This window comes from Carcharhinus amblyrhynchos, chromosome 23 (genome assembly GCF_965287045.1).
Source record: "Carcharhinus amblyrhynchos chromosome 23, sCarAmb.v2.hapA, whole genome shotgun sequence".
NCBI classification, from domain to species: domain Eukaryota; kingdom Metazoa; phylum Chordata; class Chondrichthyes; order Carcharhiniformes; family Carcharhinidae; genus Carcharhinus; species Carcharhinus amblyrhynchos.
Window position 1 is genome coordinate 33043856 of NC_137346.1, and position 20859 is coordinate 33064714.

General features: G+C 41.1%; 1 protein-coding gene across 6 annotated transcripts in view; it reads left to right on the forward strand.

The window, feature by feature from the left end:
* Nucleotides 1-20859, forward strand: part of mtmr4 (myotubularin related protein 4) — a 132763-nt gene that overhangs the window by 25912 nt on the left and 85992 nt on the right. For 5 of the 6 annotated variants that reach the window (XR_013889311.1, XM_080210981.1, XM_080210982.1 and 2 more), the window contains exon 2: nucleotides 14276-14347. Coding sequence is in view for 5 of the 6 variants with exons in the window: in XM_080210981.1 (XP_080067107.1) it covers nucleotides 14333-14347 (15 nt within the window). In the remaining variant the exon portion in view is untranslated. Of the gene's footprint in view, nucleotides 1-71; nucleotides 171-14275; nucleotides 14348-20859 lie in introns of all 6 variants that reach the window. The other variant, XM_080210980.1, reaches the window with a different exon arrangement.

Consider the following 20859-nt stretch of genomic DNA (forward strand, 5'->3'; position numbering starts at 1 on the left):
TCATGGCTAATCCATCTAACTAACACATTGTGGAACACTTAAGGGGCATTTTTTTTTCTTCTTCGGGTAAGCGTTTGCCAAGGCAGCCTTCACGATAGAGGACAATGCAGAATTGCTGAGCAGAAACTGATAGCCAAGTTCCACGCACGAGGACAGTCTCAACTGGGATCGTGAGTTCATGTTACACCATTTGCAATCCCCGCGACTTGTCTGGGTTTGCAAAATCTCACTAACTGTCCTGGCTGGAGACAATACACATCTCTTTAACCAGTGCATTGTCTCTTTAACCTCCATTACATTGTCTGTACCTTTAAGACTTGATTACCTGTAAAGACTCACATTCCAACCAGTATCTTGTAAATTGCGTTTGTGTTTGTATATGCCCTGTTTGTAAACATAGTTCTTCACTCACCTGATGAAGGAGCCTGAGAAGTTAGTACTGCCAAATAAACCTGTTGGATTTTAATCTGATGTTGTGAGACATCTTACTGTGCTTAACCCCAATCCAACACAGGCATCTCCACATCTTGGCATTTTTTTTACCATGGCAAAGTCACCTTTGGCCTATGGGAGGAAACAGGAATGTCTGGAGGAAATCCCACGCAGACGTGGAGAAAATGTGCAAACTCCACAGTCATCTAAGGTTGGAATTGAACTGGGATTCCGGGTGCTATGAGGCAGCAGTGCTAACCCTGCATCACCACACTGCCCTAATTCGGGACCAAACATTTATAATCCAAGTTAACAGCTAAATAATGTATATATGCCCACATGACTTAACATTAACATGGGAGATATACCACCTACTGCAGAAAGAATATAGAATTCTGAGTTGCTAAGACACTGCTTGTAGTGTACTATGCCTGGTTACAGATGGACACAATTCTGATGGCCTTGTGAACTCAAGATCTGGAAACCAGAGATTGAAAGCCTGTTATGAGTATTTGGTAATCAGTGAACACTCCTTTATGTTTCTTAGGATTACATGATTTTGCTTTACTCGTCCTTTCATATATTCACAATCAAAATCAGCAATAACTGGAACTGTAGTCCTGCAATACTGGCAATAATTGGAACTGTAGTCAAGATAATTTTTTTTTTAAATTAAATAGTGTGAGTAACTAAAGTCAATGATACAAAATGATCTGGAGCACTCAATCCACCTTGGCAAGCTTGCAGTGCAAAGGGATCATGTAGCTGCTATGCTCCCTAGATCCAGGAGCTGCTGGTACAGTTTGTTCAGTTAATCATTCATTGGGCACTCAGGTGGCAGGACACTTGACAAGGGCACGGTCTGTGGCATGAAGTAATTGATATTGTATGATTGTTTCAAATGTAGTCTCAATCTTTATTTATTAATCACAAGTAAGATTACAATACCTTTGCAATTAAGTTACTGTGAAAATCACCTAGTCGCCACACTCCGACGCCTGTTTGGGTACTCTGAGGGAGAATTTAGCATGGCCAATGCACCTAACCTGCGTGTTTGCACATCTTTTGGGAGGAAATCCATGCAGGCACGGAGAGAATGTGCAAACTCCACACAGACACTGACCCAAGCCAGGAATTGAACCCGGGTCCCTGGTGCTGTGAGATAATAGTGCTAACCACCGTGCAACCCCAATCTTTGCTTCAAATGTCTTCACTAGTTCACTAGGGGCTAGTTGAATAGACTGTGCTGCTGATCATCTTTTGTATCACCACAGAGAATGTCAGTACAAGTTCACTTTGGTTCACGTTTAGTTACTTGACAAAGAACAAGACCGGGTGATCTACAAGAATCCAGTCACCTTGACCATGCAGTCTGCAAGGCAACAGTCCCAGTTGTTGTTGATTTTGATTGTGACCACTCTTGGCGGATCATGTCAGAAGTCATCGCAAGTTTTTGATTGTACATTTTGACAGCTTAGTTCCTCTTTAATATTCACACAGTGCAAAGAAGTGGTTTGTAGTTAGGTGAAGTATCTCTGTCGCTCCTGGTACAACATGATGTTTATATGGTGCTCTGGGTTTATATTCTGTTATGTAACTCCATTGGAAATAAGGCACTATATTACTGGTGTTCTGTTGCCCTGAGTATGTCAAATGGAGAAATTCAATACTGGAATCTGAATTCTTGAAAAAAAAATCCAAATTCTTGAATGTCAGTGGATAAAAACATCGACATGCACAGAAATGCACACAATCAGTCTTCACCCAAAAAAAACACACCATTGAACTTCATTGCTCAGTGCTCCAGCACAGCACCCAGCTGCACTTGAATGCTTTTAATATGTTTGATTTTGCTACCTTAATTGTTATATTTTTTCAACCATATCACTAAGCAAACCAGCTGCTTTCTCATTTTCCTAAAATTGACATTTACAAATTTAAAATGAGCCCTCATGACATGACTTCACTTAAAATAACACTCTTGGTTTACCCTATCAATCTCTTCAAACATTTCATATTCTTCAATGAGCCTCTTAAAAATGTTGTGATTTAATCTCTCTCATCTTTCCTATTGCTCATCTCTTTTACACTGAGAATCACTCTTGAAAGCAACTATGCCCATTTTAGAGTACAGTTCCCAAAGTTGAGTACAGCCATTTAGCGTGCAGTTACCGTCTCACTTTAGCATTGAAGAGTACAAAATTAACAAGTGTAAATCTGACTCTGAAATGCAGTGGTGCCCAATCCGACAGGGTGTTCCCTCGTACCTGATACTGTATGGAGTATGATTTTGTGTGGTGTCAAACGATGTCTCTTGGGGATTCTGGCACTTTATAAATATGAGCAGTGTGATTCTTCTTGGGAGTGTTGTAAACAGAAGCAGAAGAAAAAGGTCATTAGGCCTCTGATTATTTGTGCAGAAAGACATCATGGTCCCCCATTGTACAGTTTATTGTTTCTTAAATGATTTGCATTTTGGCTTAACTACCCATATGTTCATTCAATGTGTTGTTCACAGTGCTGAATTTACTGACTTCGGTCCTAAATTAAAATTTTATTCTCTGGTTTGATATTGTAAGCCACAGCACAAATTGGTATAGGATCAGGTGTAGTAGTTTGAGCACAATTCATGCTCTGAGCCTGCTCTGCCATTTAATGAGATCATTGCTGACCTGTGACCCAGTTCCATATACAGTATCTGCCTTTGCCCCAATTCCATATACAGTATCTGCCTTTGCCCCAAATCTCTTGAAGTAGCCTATACTTTCTTAAATTTTTTTACTCTTGCTTTAATGAATGAAAAGTCTGAGTTTCTCCTGTCTTCCTTGGGATCAGTCTCTCAACTCATGCTAGATACGTTTACAGGAATCAAACACCTTCCATGTATCCCAATCTAGAGGCATTGCTCCAGGTGTAGATTAACCAGCACACTTCAAGTTTGAGCATTACTTTTCTGTCCCTGTAGTTCAGATTTGCTTTACTTATTGTTGCTCTATAGTGATAAAGACATTGAGTGCTGGGTCTACCTAAATGCTTTATTACTTTAAATTTATTCTTTGGTTATTTTGACATTACTTGTGAAATACTCCATTTGCTATCTTTATGTTCTGTATTCTCCATTGCAAAATTGATCACTGCAAATATTCAGAGCTCTGATGACAGGATTGCATTCACAGCCAGAGGCCTGGAGACTTGTTGGCTGTGAGCAGCTTCCTAAAACTAGAGGTCTCAAACTGCTAACTCAGTAGAAGTAAACCTCAAGTGTTGTATAACCAGTATAATTTTAAGCTTCACTAACATCTGTGTTTTTGTATTGGCCTAACTGAGTATGTTACCTTAATAAAAGCAAAATATTGCAGATGCTGGAAATCTGAAATAGAAAGAGAAAGCACCGAAAAAACTCGAAGTCTGTCTGGCAGCATCTATGGAGAGAATAAACATTAACATTTTAAGTCCAATATGATTTATTTGGAACTTTTTTTTATTATCTCTCCACACTGATTGAATGCTCACACCAAGGAATCAACTGTTAGAGAAAAATTTGTATTTATGTTGTGCCATTCACATTCTAAGTTGCTTCACTGCCAATGAATTACTTTTAAAAGTAGTTTGCAGACAAACATGGATGACAATTTCTAGGCTGGGAGATCTGAAGTTCCAGACTAGTTAATAGATGGTCTTTATAAGGAGTGAATTGGATAACTGAGACAAGTGTTTATTCAAAAAAGTTGAGGGATTTTACACTTCATCAGCCCAGGGCTAAGAAAGAAGAAATCCATTCAGGTTTGTAGTTCTGATATTATCTAGGGAAATGGAGACTTTGGGTGAGGACAGGTTCTGGGATAGCAGTAATGGTTGAATGGCCATAAAACTCACTGATCCTGAGGTCTCAAATAACAGGGAACTCTCATACCAGGTGCTAGAAGATTGCTGGCATCTTAGGAATTGTGAGCAAGCAAGACAGGATGTCTTTAGGAGATATGAGAAAAGGAATTGATATCAGATTGAAGGCTGACAGTCATCTCAGCAATCAGAAACAAATACTTCAGTTATCATTTTGGCACTGCATTTTTTTTGCAAAGGTATGCACCACACTGACACCACCACTGGTCAGATCTGTATGGAAGTAGAGCATTCACAAAGTGTTTCTGTGAAATAGTGGCAGGCCTTTGCAATTTGCATATTTATAACCAGCAATCTGATGAAAATAAACAATGTGAAAAAATAATAGTGATTTAAATCACACCTGACAAGCTGCTCATTTAATTTAAACTTGTGCCACATATCTTTTTTACTTTTCCCTGATTCCTACAGCATTCACAATTATGGTGTCAGGAAACCTGCTTCCAGGCATCATTTACTATTGCTGTAGCCAGTACAATACCTAAAAGATCAGTTCAGTCAGCTGACAGGCAACTATCTGTCTCATCTCTTCTTTCCTCAGGATTCAAACTCCAAGTTTCATGCAGTGATCCGTTAATACTCAGGAGTAATACAGTTTTAATTTCATTGCTAACCATGACTATTCATCCAAAGATTTTCCTCGAGGTTATCCGAATCTGTAAATGAGCTGTCCAACAAACACCCAAATCGTCACTGTTCTCAAACCAATACTAGTCGTTGTTTTATCTTCCAGGATTTCTGAAGTCTGATCAGTATGGAACATAATTCTCTCCCTCTTTCCATTCTTTTGCAATCTAAAGGTTTTTGCAAAATCCAAGTTTGCTGACATTTAATCATGACTCCCTAGTGTTAATGTCTTCAACTTGTTTCTAAGATAACAAGTGCCTAGTAGCTTTAAGGATGAAGTAAAACGTTTTTTAAAAACTTTTTTTAAGTTGATGACTGCACTGTGGGTCTTGGATTTTTACTTTGCTCAATTTAGAAACTAGAAGCAGGAGTAGGCCATTCAGCCATTCGAGCCCGCACCACCATTCATTTTGATCATGACTGATCATCAAATCCAATATCCTGAATCCCCCCTCCTCCCATATTCCTTGATCCCTTCAGCACCAAGATCTATATCTAATTCTTGAAATCAGACAATTTTTTGGCCTCAACTATATTCTGTGGTAGTGAATTCCACACATTCGCCACCCTCTGGTGAAGAAATTTCTCCTCACCTCAGTTCTAAAAGGTTTACCCCTTATGCTCAAACTATGACTCCTAGTTCTGGACTGCTCCACCATTGGGAACATTCTTTCTGAATCTAACTTATCTAATCCTGTTAGAATTTTATAAGTTTCTATGAGATTCCCCTCTCTCTTCTAAGCTCCTGTGAATATAATCCTAACTGACATAGTCTTACCTTATATGACAGACCTCCCATCCCAGAATGAGCCTAGTAAACCTTCGCTGTACTATCTCTATAGCAAGGACATTCTTCTAGAGACATCAAAATTGCGCACAGTATTCCAGATGTGGCCTCTGCAACACCCTATACAATTGCAGCAAAACATCGCTATCCCTACAGTCTAATTATCTTGCTATGAACGCCAACATACCATTTGCCACTTTTACTGCCCACTGTGCTTGTGTGCTTACTTTCAGCAACTGATGTACGAGGACTCCAAGATCTCATTGCGTATCCATCTCCCTCAATTTACACCCATTCAAGTAATAATCTGTCTTTCTTTTATTGCTACCAAACTGGATAACCTCAGTAAAGTGGGGGTAAAGCGTTAGTGTGGATTGAGGATCGGTTATCTAACAGGAAGCAGAGAGTTGGAATCATTGGGTGCTTTTCTCGTTGGCAGTTGGTGACTAGTGGAGTGCCGCAGGGATCGATGCTGGGGCCTCAACTGTTTACCATTTACTTAGACGACCTGGAGGAGGGGGCTGAGTGTAGGGTAACATAATTTGCTGATGACACGAAGATGAGTGGAAAAGTGAATTGCGTGGAGGGAGCAGAAAGTCTGCAGAGAGATCTGGATAGGCTGAGTGAGTGGGCGAGGACCTGGCAGATGGAGTATAACGTTAGCAAATGTGAGGTTATCCACTTGGGCAGAAATAATAGTAGGAGGGATTATTATTTAAAGGGTGAAAAGCTGCAGCATGCTACAGTGCAGAGGGACATGGGGGTCCTTGTGCACAAATCGCAAAAACTCAGTCTGCAGGTGCAGCAGGTGATCAAGAAGGCGAATGGAACGTTGGCCTTTATAGCAAGGGGGATAGAATATAAAAGCAGGGAGGTCTTGCTGCAACTATACAGGGCACTGGTGAGTCCGCAACTGGAGTACTGTGTGCAGTTATGGTCCCCTTATTTGTGGAAGGATATATTGGCTTTGGGGGGAGTACAAAGAAGGTTCACCAGGCTGATACTGGAGATGAGGGGGTTAGCTTATGAAGAGAGATTGAATAGACTGGGCCTGTACTCGTTAGAGTTTAGAAGGCTGAGGGGGGGATGTTATTGAGACATATAAGTTGGTGAAGGGACTAGATAGGGTAGAGGTAGAGAGTATCTTCCCGCTTAGAAAGGAAAACAGAACTAGAGGGCACAGTCTCAAAATAAGTGGGGGGGCACTTTAGAATGGAGTTGAGGAGGAACTTCTTCACTCAAAGGGTGGTGAATCTCTGGAATTCTCTACCCATTGAAGTGGTGGAGGCTACCTCGTTGAATATGTTTAAGTCACGGGTAGATAGATTTCTGATAGACAAGGGAATTAAGGGTTATGGGGAGAAAGTGGAACTGATCCACTTCAGATCAGCCATGATCTTATTGAATGGCGGGGCAGGCTCAAAGGGCTAGATGGCCTACTCCTCCTATTTCTTATGTTCTCACATTTATCCATATTATGCTGCACTCAGCCTGTCCAAATCTCACTAAGGCATCTTTGCATCCTCCTCACAGCTCACCCTCCCACTCAATCTTGTATCATCTGCAAATTTGGAGATAATACATTCAGTTCTGTCTTCCAAATCATTAATATATAATGTAAACAGTTGGGGCCCTAGCACTGATCTCTGTAGAACCCCACAAGTCACTGACTGCCAATCAGAAAAAGACTAATTTATGCCAACTCTTTGCTTCCTATCTGCTAACCAGCTTTCTATCCATCTCAAGACATTAACTGCAATCCCATGTGCTTTAACTTTACGTAATAGTCTGTTATGTGAGACCTTGTCAAAAGCTTCCTAAAGGTTTAAACAGACCACATCCACTGGTTCTCCTTGGTCAACTCTACTAGCTACATCCTCAAAAAAGTTCCAACACTGTTCCAAGCATGATTTCCCTTTTATAAATCCATACTGACTTTGTCTGATTATTATTACTCCCTTCCAAATGCCAAGTTATGAAATCCTTGATAATAGACTCTAGCAACTTCCCCAGTACTGACGTTGGGCTCACTGGTCTATTTGTAACAATAAAGTGAATTGCCACTGAAATAGGTTCATTAACCCTGTATGAAACTAAATAGTTAGTTTGAAATCATGTTTCAGAGACTAAGTAATTGTAGTGTTGAATTTGTTTGATTTGAGTTGCACAAGAATCTGAATCATTGAGTGAGTAAAAAAAAAATCAGGTGGAAGCTTATGAAGTTCAGATTATGGTAGAATGTGGTTCTTGTTATTAGCTGATGAACCTTCCTGATGTGCAGTAGAACCTGTAGTGGCATGAGGGAATGGTAGTTTGTTTTTTGTTTGGTAGCATTGAGGGTTTCGGCACAAAGGCCTGTTCCGTAACCCCTGCGTATTGCTAACAACACTGATGGAAGTTTTAGTTTTATAAAACCATTTATTGCTCAAAGACTTTGCACCTAAAGCTAGAAAAATAAATTTCATTAAAAATCAAAGCTGCCACATTGTCACTGAGATTTCAGTAAAGGATAACAGTTGCTGAATGAAATGTTTGGGCTCTGTGGCCTTGAACTGTAAAAGAAGCCAAGCAGTAAAATTATATATTCCGAAACGTAGCTTGTGTCTTTAGTGAACAAATTATGTTTGTGACACTAACATGAAGACGTCCCTGTAGGCCAACTAAACTACTCCTATTTCTTATGTAACAAGCTTGGCGTCTGTAGTGGTGAGAACAGTTTGCGGTGATAAATTAAAGACATTACACACTGTTTCTATTACTGTTTCATGTGCTGGAAGTACTTGGTTCTGGCAGCATCTGTGGAGAAAGAAACGGGAATTACTGTTTTAAGTCTAATTTTACTCTTTGAAATGCATTGAACTGTATTGGCTGAATGTGGTTTCATGTTGTGTTCAGGCAAAAATGTACCAGTTTAAGGCTATTTACTATTCATGTTCATCCATAACTAATGCGTTCCATTATACAGACAAGGACGGTGGCTGACTGAAGTGACATGAATATCAATGTAGGATCCGTTATGTAAATTGACTGGCCTGTAAAACATGAATAATAATAAACGTTTTAAAAAGCTGTAAAATCTTATGTTGTTGATAACAGTCCTGAGCTATTAATTTCAATATTATTTAAGATGTATTGATCTAAAATTTGCAGTTGTCATTAAATTTAATCAGAGATACCACTGGGTTAAGTCATAATTTAAACTTCTGTAGTGCAGTAATTAAGCACTATTAATGCTAGACTGTTTAGGATCAATTTTGGTGCATGCATTTGTTAATTCTACACAGGAATTGACCAGACTTTGCAGGGCTGTCTTTTCTTTAAACGAGTAGTGATTACATTAAACAATAGTTGTACTTGTGTACACACGTGCATTGCCCTAATGCCAGCTTATTGCTACTGATCTCACTGTTCAGTCAGTTTTGGATTGGCCAAATGCAGATGGTAGTTCAAGGATTGGGATGGGGGTAGGGGTTAGAAAGCTCTCCCTACACACTGAACTTTAAACACACTGAGTGCTCAGTTGTACTTTACAGAAACTTGGAGCCTGCATTCATTTTAAAGAGAAGTTTAAATTTAGCAGGTAACAAAAGGCAACTATTGGAATGTTAGATTCTGGATGAACAACAAAGATGCTCATTATGCAAATTAATTGTAGCATCACAACTGTAATACATGTTTACAAAATAATGAGAGTTGGTAATGTTTAAGTATAGACCAGATTTTTCAAAAATATAGTTTCATGAAATTTGTAAAAGTACATTACATAGTTCAAGAAGTCTCACAACACCAGGTTAAAGTCCAACAGGTTTATTTGGAGTCATGAACTTTTGGAGCACTGCCGCTTCCTCAGGTGAGTGGCTACTTACGCCATTCCAAGGACGGCCTCAATTGGGATCTTGGGTTCATGTCACACTATCTGTAACCTCCACGACTTGCCTTGGCTTGCAGAATTTCACTAGCTGTCCTGGCTGGAGACAATACATACCTCTTTAACCTGTGCTTGGCTCTCTCTCCACTCATACTGTCTGTATCTTTAAGACTTGTTTACCTGTAAAGACTTGCATTCTAACCATTATCTTGTAAATTGAGTTTGTGTCTGTATATGCCCTGTTTGTGAACACAAGTTCTCACTCTCACCCGATGAAGGAGCCTGAGTCTCTGAAAGTTAGTGCCAAATAAACCTGTTGGATTTTAACCTGGTGTTGTGACTGAAAGGCCTTAGACAGTAACCACTGCGCTTTTGCTGTGACTGACCCAAGCTTTGGTGCATCCCTTGGCATATAGTCCTGAACCTTGGAAAATGCCAGTCTGCAACACTCTGTTATGGGCAACTCTGCACTGGAAGACTAGCAATTTTCAGCAGACCAGTGAATGTCTCTCAGAGTTGATAGTCCTATAGCAGCAGTTGATGTTTAATGATATGCTGTAAAGGCAGTTCACGGGGATGCACATGTCTGACCTGTGTTTTGGAGCTGTTTGGGATGAGCCTCAAAAACCACGATCTCTTTTTAGAAATTCTTTGCAAATTCTGGCATATTCCAGAAGGTGTTGGACAGCAGTCTCTGCTCCACCAAAGGCACCGTGAGGGCAGCATGTTGAGGGGAGTCACACTCTGGATGTGCAGGAAGGATTTATTAGGGAGGGCCTTTCTCACTGCCAGCCAAGCTATGTCTTGGTGCCTGTTTGGACCTGATAACTATACACTGTAAATTGGAATATGTTTAAAGCTTATTGCTGTGCCAGCAAACTGCATGTGCACCTCATAGTCATACGGTATGTGCTGACTGAAGCATCTCGCTGAACCATTTATGGATGAGGGGAACACTAATGGGTGAGTTAATGCTTGATTCAGAGTCCTGCAATTTTCCGTTTTGTTCTGTTTTCCAGAATCTGATTTCCCATGGTTTTGATTAGGAAAGTTTAAAGATATCTTCACAGCTGGGATCAAAGTCACAGTGAGACATTGATTTTTCTGTTCCCAGGGATGTCTGGAAGCATAAATGTTATTGTCGTTCAAGGTTGAGATTCTAGCTTGCAATTTTTAATTGATTAACATTCTAAGATGAAGTGAAACAGCTTTGTCTATTGGTGGTTTCATTTGTGCTTTATAAGCTGTTGGAGGTACTGTGTAGGGCTTGCACATCTGACGTGGCATTGCACAACCTCACCTAATGGCCAATTGGGTTAGATGCTAAACACTGTTGAAACTTGCAGAAATGCATTACATCAGGTGTAACGTCTTTAAAGTATCAAGGAAGGACAAATAACACTCATCAAAACCAATAGCAACTGATTTATACAACATCTTTAATGTAGCAAAACTTTCCAAAACTGAGCAGGAGTAAAATTGAAGATATGGAGCGAGGAAGTCTTTGACCGTGGAGAGATGTATTGAAACAACAGAGTACGAGAAGTCATAAAACGTGGAAGCTTGTGTTTGAAGGTTCTGGCAAAAGTGGTAAATTTGAGGAGGGAATGCTGAGTATCCCAAAGGTGTAAACACGTGAAGTGCCGTCCGGGAGAGCTGGAAGGGGTTGCAGGTTTAGGAAGGAGAGGATCGTCGGTGGGATTTTAGGATGAAGGTTTTGAAGTTGATACACTGAGGGACAGGAAGTTATTTGGAAATTACAAGACCAGGGATAATACGTGAGCAAAACTTTGTACCAGATCTAATGATATTTACAGAGTTGCATTTATGAAGTCTGGAGCTTAAGAACATAAGAAATAGGAGCAGGAGTAGGCCATCTAGCCCTTCGAGCCTGCCCTGCCATTCAATAAGATCATGACTGATCTGAAGTGGGTCAGTTCCACTTTCTCGCTTTCTCCCCATAACCCTTAATTCCCTTGTCTATCAGAAATCTATCCACCCGTGACTTAAATATATTCAACGAGATAGCCTCCACCATTTCAACAGGCAGAGAATTCCAGAGATTCACCACCCTTTGAGTGAAAAAGTTCCTCCTCAACTCCAATCTAACCTGCCCCCCTCCTTATCTTGAGGCTGTGTCCTCTAGTCCTGCTGTCCTTACTGAGCAGGAAGAATCTCTCTACCTCTACCCTATCCATCCCTTTCATTATCTTATACATCTCTATAAGATCCCCCCTCATCCTTCTAAACTCCAACGAGTACAGACCCAGCCTATTTAGTCTCTCTTCATAGGCCAACCCCCTCATCTGTGGTGTCAGCCTAGTGAACCTCCTCTGTACCCCCTCCAAGGCCAACACATCCCTCCTCAAGTGCGACCAGAACTGCACACGATACTCCAGCTGCGGCCTCACCAGTGCCCTGTACAGTTGCAGCAAGGCCTCCCTATTTTTATATTCTATCCCCCTCGCTATAAAGGCCAACATTCCATTCACCTTCTTGATCACCTGCAGACTGGGTTTTTGCGACTCATGCACAAGGACCCCCAAGTCCCTCTGCACCGTAGCATGCTGCAGCTTTTCGCCTTTTAAATAGTAATCCCTCCTACTATTATTTCTGCCCAAGTGGATAACCTCACACTTGCTAACATTGTACTCCATCTGCCAGGTCCTCGCCCACTTGCTCAGCCTATCCAGATCTCTCTGCAGACTTTCCACACCCTCCACGCAATTTGCTTTTCCACTCATCTTCGTGTCATCAGCAAATTTCGTCACCCTACACTTAGCCCGCTCCTCCAGATCATCTATGTAAATAATAAACAGTTGAGGCCCCAGCACCAATCCCTGCGGCACTCCACTAGTCACCAACTGCCAACCAGAATAGCACCCATTGATACCAACTCTTTGCTTCCTATTAGACAGCCAGTCCTCTATCCACACGAATACCTTACCCCCAACTCCATGCACCCTAACCTTCTGTAGCAACCTTTAGTGAGGCACCTTATCAAACGCCTTTTGGAAATCTAAAAACACATCCACCGGCTCCCCTCTGTCTACCACACTAGTCACATCCTCATAAAAATCCAATAAATTCATCAAACACGACTTCCCTTTAACGAATCCGTGCTGCGTCTGCTCGATCAAACCATTCTTTTCTAGGTGCCTCGCTACTTCTTTGATGATGGATTCTAGCATTTTTCCAACTACAGACGTTAAACTAACCGGCCTATAATTCACTGCCTTTTGTCTGCTATCTTTTTTAAACAGCAGCGTGACATTAGCCGTTTTCCAATCTTCTGGCACTTCACTAGAGTCCCGCGAATTTTGATAAATAATTACTAAGGCATCCACTATCACCTCTGCCATTTCTTTCAGAACCCTGGGATGCATTCCATCTGGTCCTGGGGACTTGTCCACCTTCAGTCCCATTAGTCTATCAAGCACTACCTCTCTAGTGATAGTAATCGCATTTAAGCCCTCATCTTCTATCCTTCTTCTATCTTTAATATCCGGCAAACTATTTGTGTCCTCCTCCGTGAAGACCGAGGCAAAAAACTTATTTAAAGCCTCAGCCGTTTCGTCATCACCCACTGCTGAATCTCCCCCCCCCCGCATCCTCCAAGGGTCCAACATTCACTTTAGCCTGCCTCCTCCTCTTTATATATTTGTAAAAGCTTTTACTGTCATTTTTTTATATTTAGTGCTAGTTTAGCTTCATACTCTATCTTTCCTTTCTTTATCACCTTCTTAGTTATTCTTTGTTGATTTTTAAATCTTTCCCAATCTTCTAATCACCCACTATTTTTAGCCACTCTGAATGCAACAGCTTTTAATTTAATACTCTCCTTTATTTCCTTTGATAACCAAGGCTGGTTATCCCTTCTCCTACAGTCCTTCTTTACCATCGGAATATATTTCTGCTGAGTACGGAAAAAGATCTCCTTAAAAATCCTCCACTGTTCCTCAGCTGTCCTTCCAACCAATCTGCACCCCCAGTCTACATTCGCCAATTCTGCTCTCATCCTATCATATTCCCCTCTGTCCAAATAGAGGACACAGGTTCGGGACCCTACTTTCTCATCCTCCATCTGCATTAGAAATTCAATCATACTATGATCACTCGTCCCAAGAGGATCCCCCACAAGAAGATCCCTAATTCTACCTGCCTCGTTACAGCTTGGAGCTTGGGAGGAGGCTGCAGGTAAATCAAGCTGAAGTAAGGGCAAACTACTGTGGATGCTGGAATCTGAAACAAAAACAAAGTGCTGGAAAGTCTCAGTAGGTCTGACATCATCTGTGGAGAAAGAATAGAACCAACATTTGAAGTCAGAATAACTCTTCGTCAGAGCTCAAATCAAGTTGAACAGTTTCAAATTCTTTGGACATTGTTCACTTGCTAAATACCAGTGTTGCAATCATTCACTTGTTTAGTGTCCTGTGATAAACACATGTTCTGTAATTCAGTACAAACATTTTATTCTACTCATATAGCAATCAGCATTTGAAAATAAATAACCTACAGATGAGATGGGTGAGGAAAGAATACAGTTGTTTAGAATGGGTGGACGTTATTCATATTTTTTTCAGTAATGGCACTGAAAGTCAATTGCTGTTATAAGGCTGAGGACAAATGTTAACAGGGCTTTGTTTTTATTCACCTAGGTGCTACTGGGAGTGAACAAGCAATCACAGCTTTTTTGACTTGAGGTGACTAAGACCATGGGAACTGAGACAGTAAGTTATCTGTGTTTTTATGTTTTTGATTTTGCCAATTTCAGTTATATTAAGGCATTTAAAATGCTATATATGCCACATCTCAACAAATGACAGAATGACATCCCTCTGGCAAGAATCACTGGAGGCGGAGAGTACCAGAGGACTGGAAAGTAACTAATGTAACACCGCTGTTTAAGAAGGGAGGGAGGCAGCAGACGGGAAATTACAGGCCGGTTAGCCTGACTTCGGCCATTGGCAAGATTTTAGAATCCATTATTAAAGATGAGATCGCAGAGTACTTGGAAGTGCAAGTAGGACTGAGTCAGCAAGGCTTTGTCAAGATAAAGTTGTGTCTGGCAAATCTGTTAAGACTTCTTTGAGGCAGTAACAAGGAAGTTAGATAAAGGAGACCCAGTGGACATGATTTATTTAGATTTCCAAAAGGCCTTTGATAAAGTGCTGCAAAGGACACTGGTAAATAAGTTAAGTGCTCGTGGTGTTAAGGGTAAGATCTTGGCATGGATAGAGAATTGGCTGACTGGCAGAAGGCAGAAAGTGGGGATAAAGGGGTCTTTTTCAGGATGGTAGCTGCTGACTAGCGGTGTGCCTCAGGGTTCAGTGCAGGGATCACAGCTTTTTACAATATACATTAATGATTTGGAGGAAAGAACCGAAGGTACTGTTGCTAGGTTTGCAGTTGATACGTAGATATTAGAGGGACAGATAGTATTGAGGAAGCGATGGGCTGCAGAAACACTTGGACAGGTTAAGAGAGTGGGCAAAGAAGTGGCAGGTGGAATACAGTGTGGAAAAGTGTGAGATTATGCACTTTGGAAGGAGAAATGGAGGCATAGACTATTTTCTAAATGGGAAAATGCTTAGGAAATTAGAAACACAAAGGGACTTGGGAGTCATTGTTCAAGATTCTCTTAACGTGCAGGTTCAGTCGACAGTTAGGCAAAAGAAATGTTAGCATTCATGTTGAGAGGGCTAGAATACAAGAGAAGGGATGTACTTCTGAGGCTGTATAAGGCTCTGGTCAGACCCCATTTGGAGTATTGTGAGAAGTTTTGGGTCCCATATCTAAGGAAGGATGTGCTGGTCTTGGAAAGGGTCCAGAAGAATGATCCCTGGAATAAAGAGCTTGTCATATGAGGAACGGTTGAGGACTCTGGGTCTGTACTCATTGAAGTTTAGGAGGATGAGGGGGGATCTTATTGAAACTTACAGGATACTACAAGGCCTGGATAAAGTGGACGTGGAAAGGATGTTCCCACTAGGAAAAAATAGAACCAGAGGGTACAACCTCAGGTTAAAGGGATGATTCTTTAAAACCAAGAAGGGGAGAAATTTCTTCAATCAGAGTGATGAATCTGTGGAACTCTGCTGCAGAAGGCTGTGGAGGCCAGGCCATTGAGTGTCGTTAAGACAGAGATAGATAGGTTCTTGATTAATAAGGGGATCAGGAATTATGGGGAAAAGACAGGAGAATAGGGATAAGAAAAATATTAGCCATGGATGGCGGAGCAAACTCGATGGACCGAGTGGCCTAATTCTGCTCCTATGTCTTATGGCCTTAAGCTGAGTGACCAACCTGAGCAAACTTTGAAGAGGTTGGAGATAACAACTGCAGATGGAGTATGGTCACCTGATATCTTGGGGTGAGGGGTTAGGAGCTGCTTTATGCCACAGGCTTGGAGGTTTAAGATGACCTTAAATGTAATCTGAACCGGATTTGACAATATGATGCATAAAACTGTTAATGTCTTGGTGCTGTTGATTTTTGATTAAAGCCACGGGAACATAAGAACTAAGAACAGGAATATGTCATTTGACTGTTCTGGCTAGCTCCATCATTTGATAATGTCATGGCTGATCTGTTTGTGATCTCAACTTCACTTTCCTGCCCACCCCTTATAACCCTTGACTTTCTGGTTGATCAAAACTCTTTCTAACTTGTCTCGAATATATTCAATGACCTAGTCTTGACTGTGAACTGTTTGTCGGCAAGGAAAAAAAATCAGTCTTAAATGGAAGACCCATAACTTTTAAACTGTATGCTCCAGTTCTAGACTCCCCCAGAAGGGAAAATATCCACTCTGTCAAGTCCCCTCAGGATCTTAGCAATCACCTCTTATCCTTCTAAATTCCAGTGAGTATATAGGCCCAACCTTTCCTCCAACCTCCTCATTCCAGATACCAGAGTGAACTCCTTAAATAAGGAGACTAAATTGTACAAAGTGCTCTAGATGATGTCCTGACTAAGGCGCCATACAGCTGTAACGATATTTCCCTACTTTTATAGTCTGTTCTTGCAATTGTTTCCCTTGAGATTAGATTCCCCAACCAATGGAAACAAAGCATGGGCACAGCCTGAGGATAAATGGCCAGTCATTTGGAGTGGAGATGAGGAGAAATTTCCTCAAAGGGTGTGAATCTTTGGAATCCTCAACCCCAGAGGGTTGTGAATGTTCCATCACTGGATACATATAAGGCTGGGACAGATAGATAGATTTTTGATATCTCAAGGAAATAAGTGATATGGGGAGTAGACAAGAAAACGGAGTTGAAGCCCAAGACCAGCCATGCTCATATTGAATGCTGGATCAAGCTCAGTGCGCAATGTTAGTCTATTCCCGCTCCTAATTCTTAGTTTCTTATAAATCCCAACATTCCATTTGCTTTCCTAATCACTTGTTGCACCTACAAACCAACGTTTTGTGTTTCATCCGTCTAGAGCCCTTTGTACCATCGAGGTTCCCTCACCATTATAGAATATGCCACTTCTGGATTCTTCCTGCCAAAGTGGACAAGTGCATATTTTTCCATGTTGTACTCTATTTGCCAAATTTTTACCTATTCACAACTTATCTAAATCCCTTTTGTACATTCTTTGTCAACTTGAAAGCTTACTTTCCTGCCTATGTTTATGTCGTCAGTTTAGCTACCATACGTTCAGTTCCTTCATCCAAAATAAGTACATCTCCAGCGGTGATCACTACTAGTGACAGTTTGCCAACCCAGAAGTACCCTCTGTTATCTGTTACCTAACCAACATACTAGCCATGTTGATGTTAACCCTCTTCTCCATGTATATTAACTTTTGATCAAATGTTTAGAAATCCAAGTACTTCACATCTACAGGTCCCCCTTTATCCACTTTATTACATCTTTAAAAAACTTTAGTAAACTAATCAATCATGATTTTCCTTTCACAAAACCATGTTGATGCTGCCTCATCCCATTTATGATTTGCTAAAGAAAATGTCCTGACATTACCACCTCAATCCCTGTGTCAGAAGTTAGGATAACTGGCCTATAGTTTCCTGCTTTCCGTTTCCCTCTGTTGAATAGAGATGTTACATTAGTGATTTTCCACCCTAAAGGAATTTTTCCAGAATCCAGGGAATTTTGGAAGTTCACAACCAATACCTCTACTATCTCTGCAGCCACTTCTTTTAAGGCCCTAAGGTGAAAGCCATCAGACCCAGGGGATTTGTCAACCTTCAATTCTAATACTTTTTTAGTATCATTTTCCGAGTGATTGTTTCAAATTCTTCCCTCCCTTTTACCTTTTGATTTTCAATTATTCTTAGTATGTTTTTGTGTCTTCTGCATTGTTGACAGATGTAAAATAACTGCTCATAGTTTCCACCATTTCCTTGTTCCCCATTAATTCTACAGTCTGTAAAGGACAAGTACTCATATTGGCTACTCTTTTTTCCTTTTAAAATACTTGCAGAAATATTTTTTTCTTATTTCTACACAACTTTCTCTTGCACTCTAATTTCTTTCTCATAATTTTAGTCATTCCATGTTGCTTTCTAAAATCTGTTCAATCTTTTGATCTGCCACGCATCTAGAATGGCCTGGTTCCTTGTTAGCACTAGAATGTTCTGATCTAAGAAATTGTCCCAAATAAATTCTATGAACTCCTCTTCCAGGCATATCTTTGCTAATCTGACTCGTTCAATCTCTATGAAAATTAAAATCACCCATGATTATTTCGGAACCTTTTTTATGTGCCTGCATTATTTTCTTCCTGTATCCTCTGTTCTAGTGTTGCAAATTTAAGGGGCCTATAAATTACTCCTACAAGTGACTTCGCACTGTTGCTTTTTCTTATCTCCAACCAAGGTAATTCTACATCCTGATTTTATGAATTAAGGTCATCACTCATTATTCCAATAATATCACCCTTAATTAACAACTAATCACCACTGTTTCCTAGCTTCTGATCCTTCTCAAATGTCAAATATTGAACATTTAGGTTCCAGGCTTGATCACCTTGCAGCAATGTCTCTGAGATGGCTGTCAGTCATACTTACCTATTTATATTTGCTCTGTCAGTTCTCCATTGTGTTGCATGTGCTGTTTACATTCAGATGCAATGTTTTTTCCCACAATTATTGCAAATTCTAACCGTATGAATTTGAATGCAGAAGCAGATAAACTCTGTCCCTTCCTGCCATACTTGCATATCATTACCCACATCACTACACTGCTCTGCTGTATTGCCGTTTATCTTTATTTTACCACATGCCTTCTTTGCCTCTGCAATTTCATTTGAAGACTTGGCCCTAGTTAGTTATGTTGCCAGAATACTAGTCCAGGTGAAGACCTCCTCAGTGGTATAGCTCCCACTATCCCAAGTACTAGTGCCAGTACCCCATCAATTGAGATCCATTTTTTCCACAACAACCTTTTAAGCCACACTTTAAACTCTAGCCTTACTTGCTCTTTGCCAATTCACCCGTGGCTCAGCTTGTAATCCAGAGTGGTTTGGCTTTTTAAATTAGAGCCTAGCTGCTCATAATCTCTAAACAGCACTTCTTTCCTGGTACTAACTATGTTGTTGGTACCCACATGAACCACATCAATTATATCCTTGCTTTCTGACTCTCGCATTCCTCCCTAGCCCTATGCAGATTGTCCCAAACCCAGTACCAGTCAGGAAACACAACCTTGTGGACTTATCCTCTCAGCTGCAGAGAACTACACCTATTCTTCTAACAATACTGTTCCTACTGTTGCTACGTTCCTATTTACTCCCTCCACTTAAACAGCTCCCTAAACCATGATGCCATGATCAGTTTGCTCAATCACCATGTAGCCCTTCCTCTCTTCCATACAAGTTGCAAGCACGTTGAACCTATTGGGCTACTGCAAGGGCAGGGAGCCTCCACTTCTATTTTCTCAATCCCATTTCTGCCTTACTCATAGTCACACCTTTCGTCCTCAACCATGGAATAAATCAAGAGACCCTAGCCGAAGGAGTGGGCTGCCTTCTGAAACAAAATGGCCATAGGAATATGGAATATAGGAGCAGGAGTAGACAAAGGAAGAGCGGTAGATGTGGTTTATATGGACTTCAGCATGATCCCCCATGCAAGACTTATTGAGAAAGTGAGGGGGTGTGCGATCCAAGGGGACATTGCTTTGTAGATCCAGAACTGGCTTGCCCACAAAAGGCAGAGACTGTTTGTAGATGGGTCTTTCTCTGCACGGAGGTCGGTCACCAGTGGAGTGCCCCAGGGATCTGTTCTAGGACCCTTACTGTTTGTGATTTTTATATATGACCTGGATGAGGAAGTGAAGGGATGGGTTGGTAAGTTTGCCAATGACACCAAGGTTGAAGCTGTTGTGGATAGTTTGGATGGATGTCAGAAGTGACATAGATAGGGTGCAAGACTGGGCGGAGAAGTGGCAGATGGGCTTCAACCCGGATAAGTATGTGATGGTTCATTTTGGCAGGTCAAATGGGTTGAAGGAATATAATATTAAGGGAAAGACTCTTAACAGTGTGGAAGATCAGAAGGATCTTGGGGTCCAGGTTCATAGGTCTCTCATCGGTTTCGCAGGTAGAGGATGTGGTTAAGAAGGTGTATGGTGTACTGGCCTTTATCAATCAAGGAATTGAGTTTAGGAGTCAGGAGATAATGCTGCACCTGTATCAGTCCCTGGTCAGACCCCACTTGGAGAATGTGCTCAGTTCTGGTCGCTTCATTACAGGAAGGATATGGAAACCATAGGGTGCAGAGGAGATTTACAAGGATGTTGCCTGGATTGGGGAGCATGCCTTATGAGGATAGGTTGAGAGAGCTCGGTCTTTTCTCCTTGGAGACATGAAGGATGAGAGGGGACCTGACAGAGGTGTATAAGATACTGAGGGGTATTGATCAGGTGATTCTCAGAGGCTTTTTCCCAGGGCTGAAACGGCTGCCTCAAGAGGACACAGGTTTAGGGTGATGGGAAGTAGGTACAGAGGAGATGTCAGGGATAAGTTTTTCACTGAGGGTGGTGGGTGCATGGAATCAGCTGCTGTCAGTGGTGGTGGAGGCAAATTCGATAGGGTCTTTTAAGAGACTTCTGGATGAGTACATGGGACTTAGTAGGATTGAGGGTTATAGATAAGCCTACTAGGTAGAGATATGATCGGCACAACTTGTGGGCCGAAGGGCCTGTTTGTGCTGTATTTTTTCTATGTTCTATGTTCTATTTGACCCTTTGAGCTACTGCACCATTCAGTA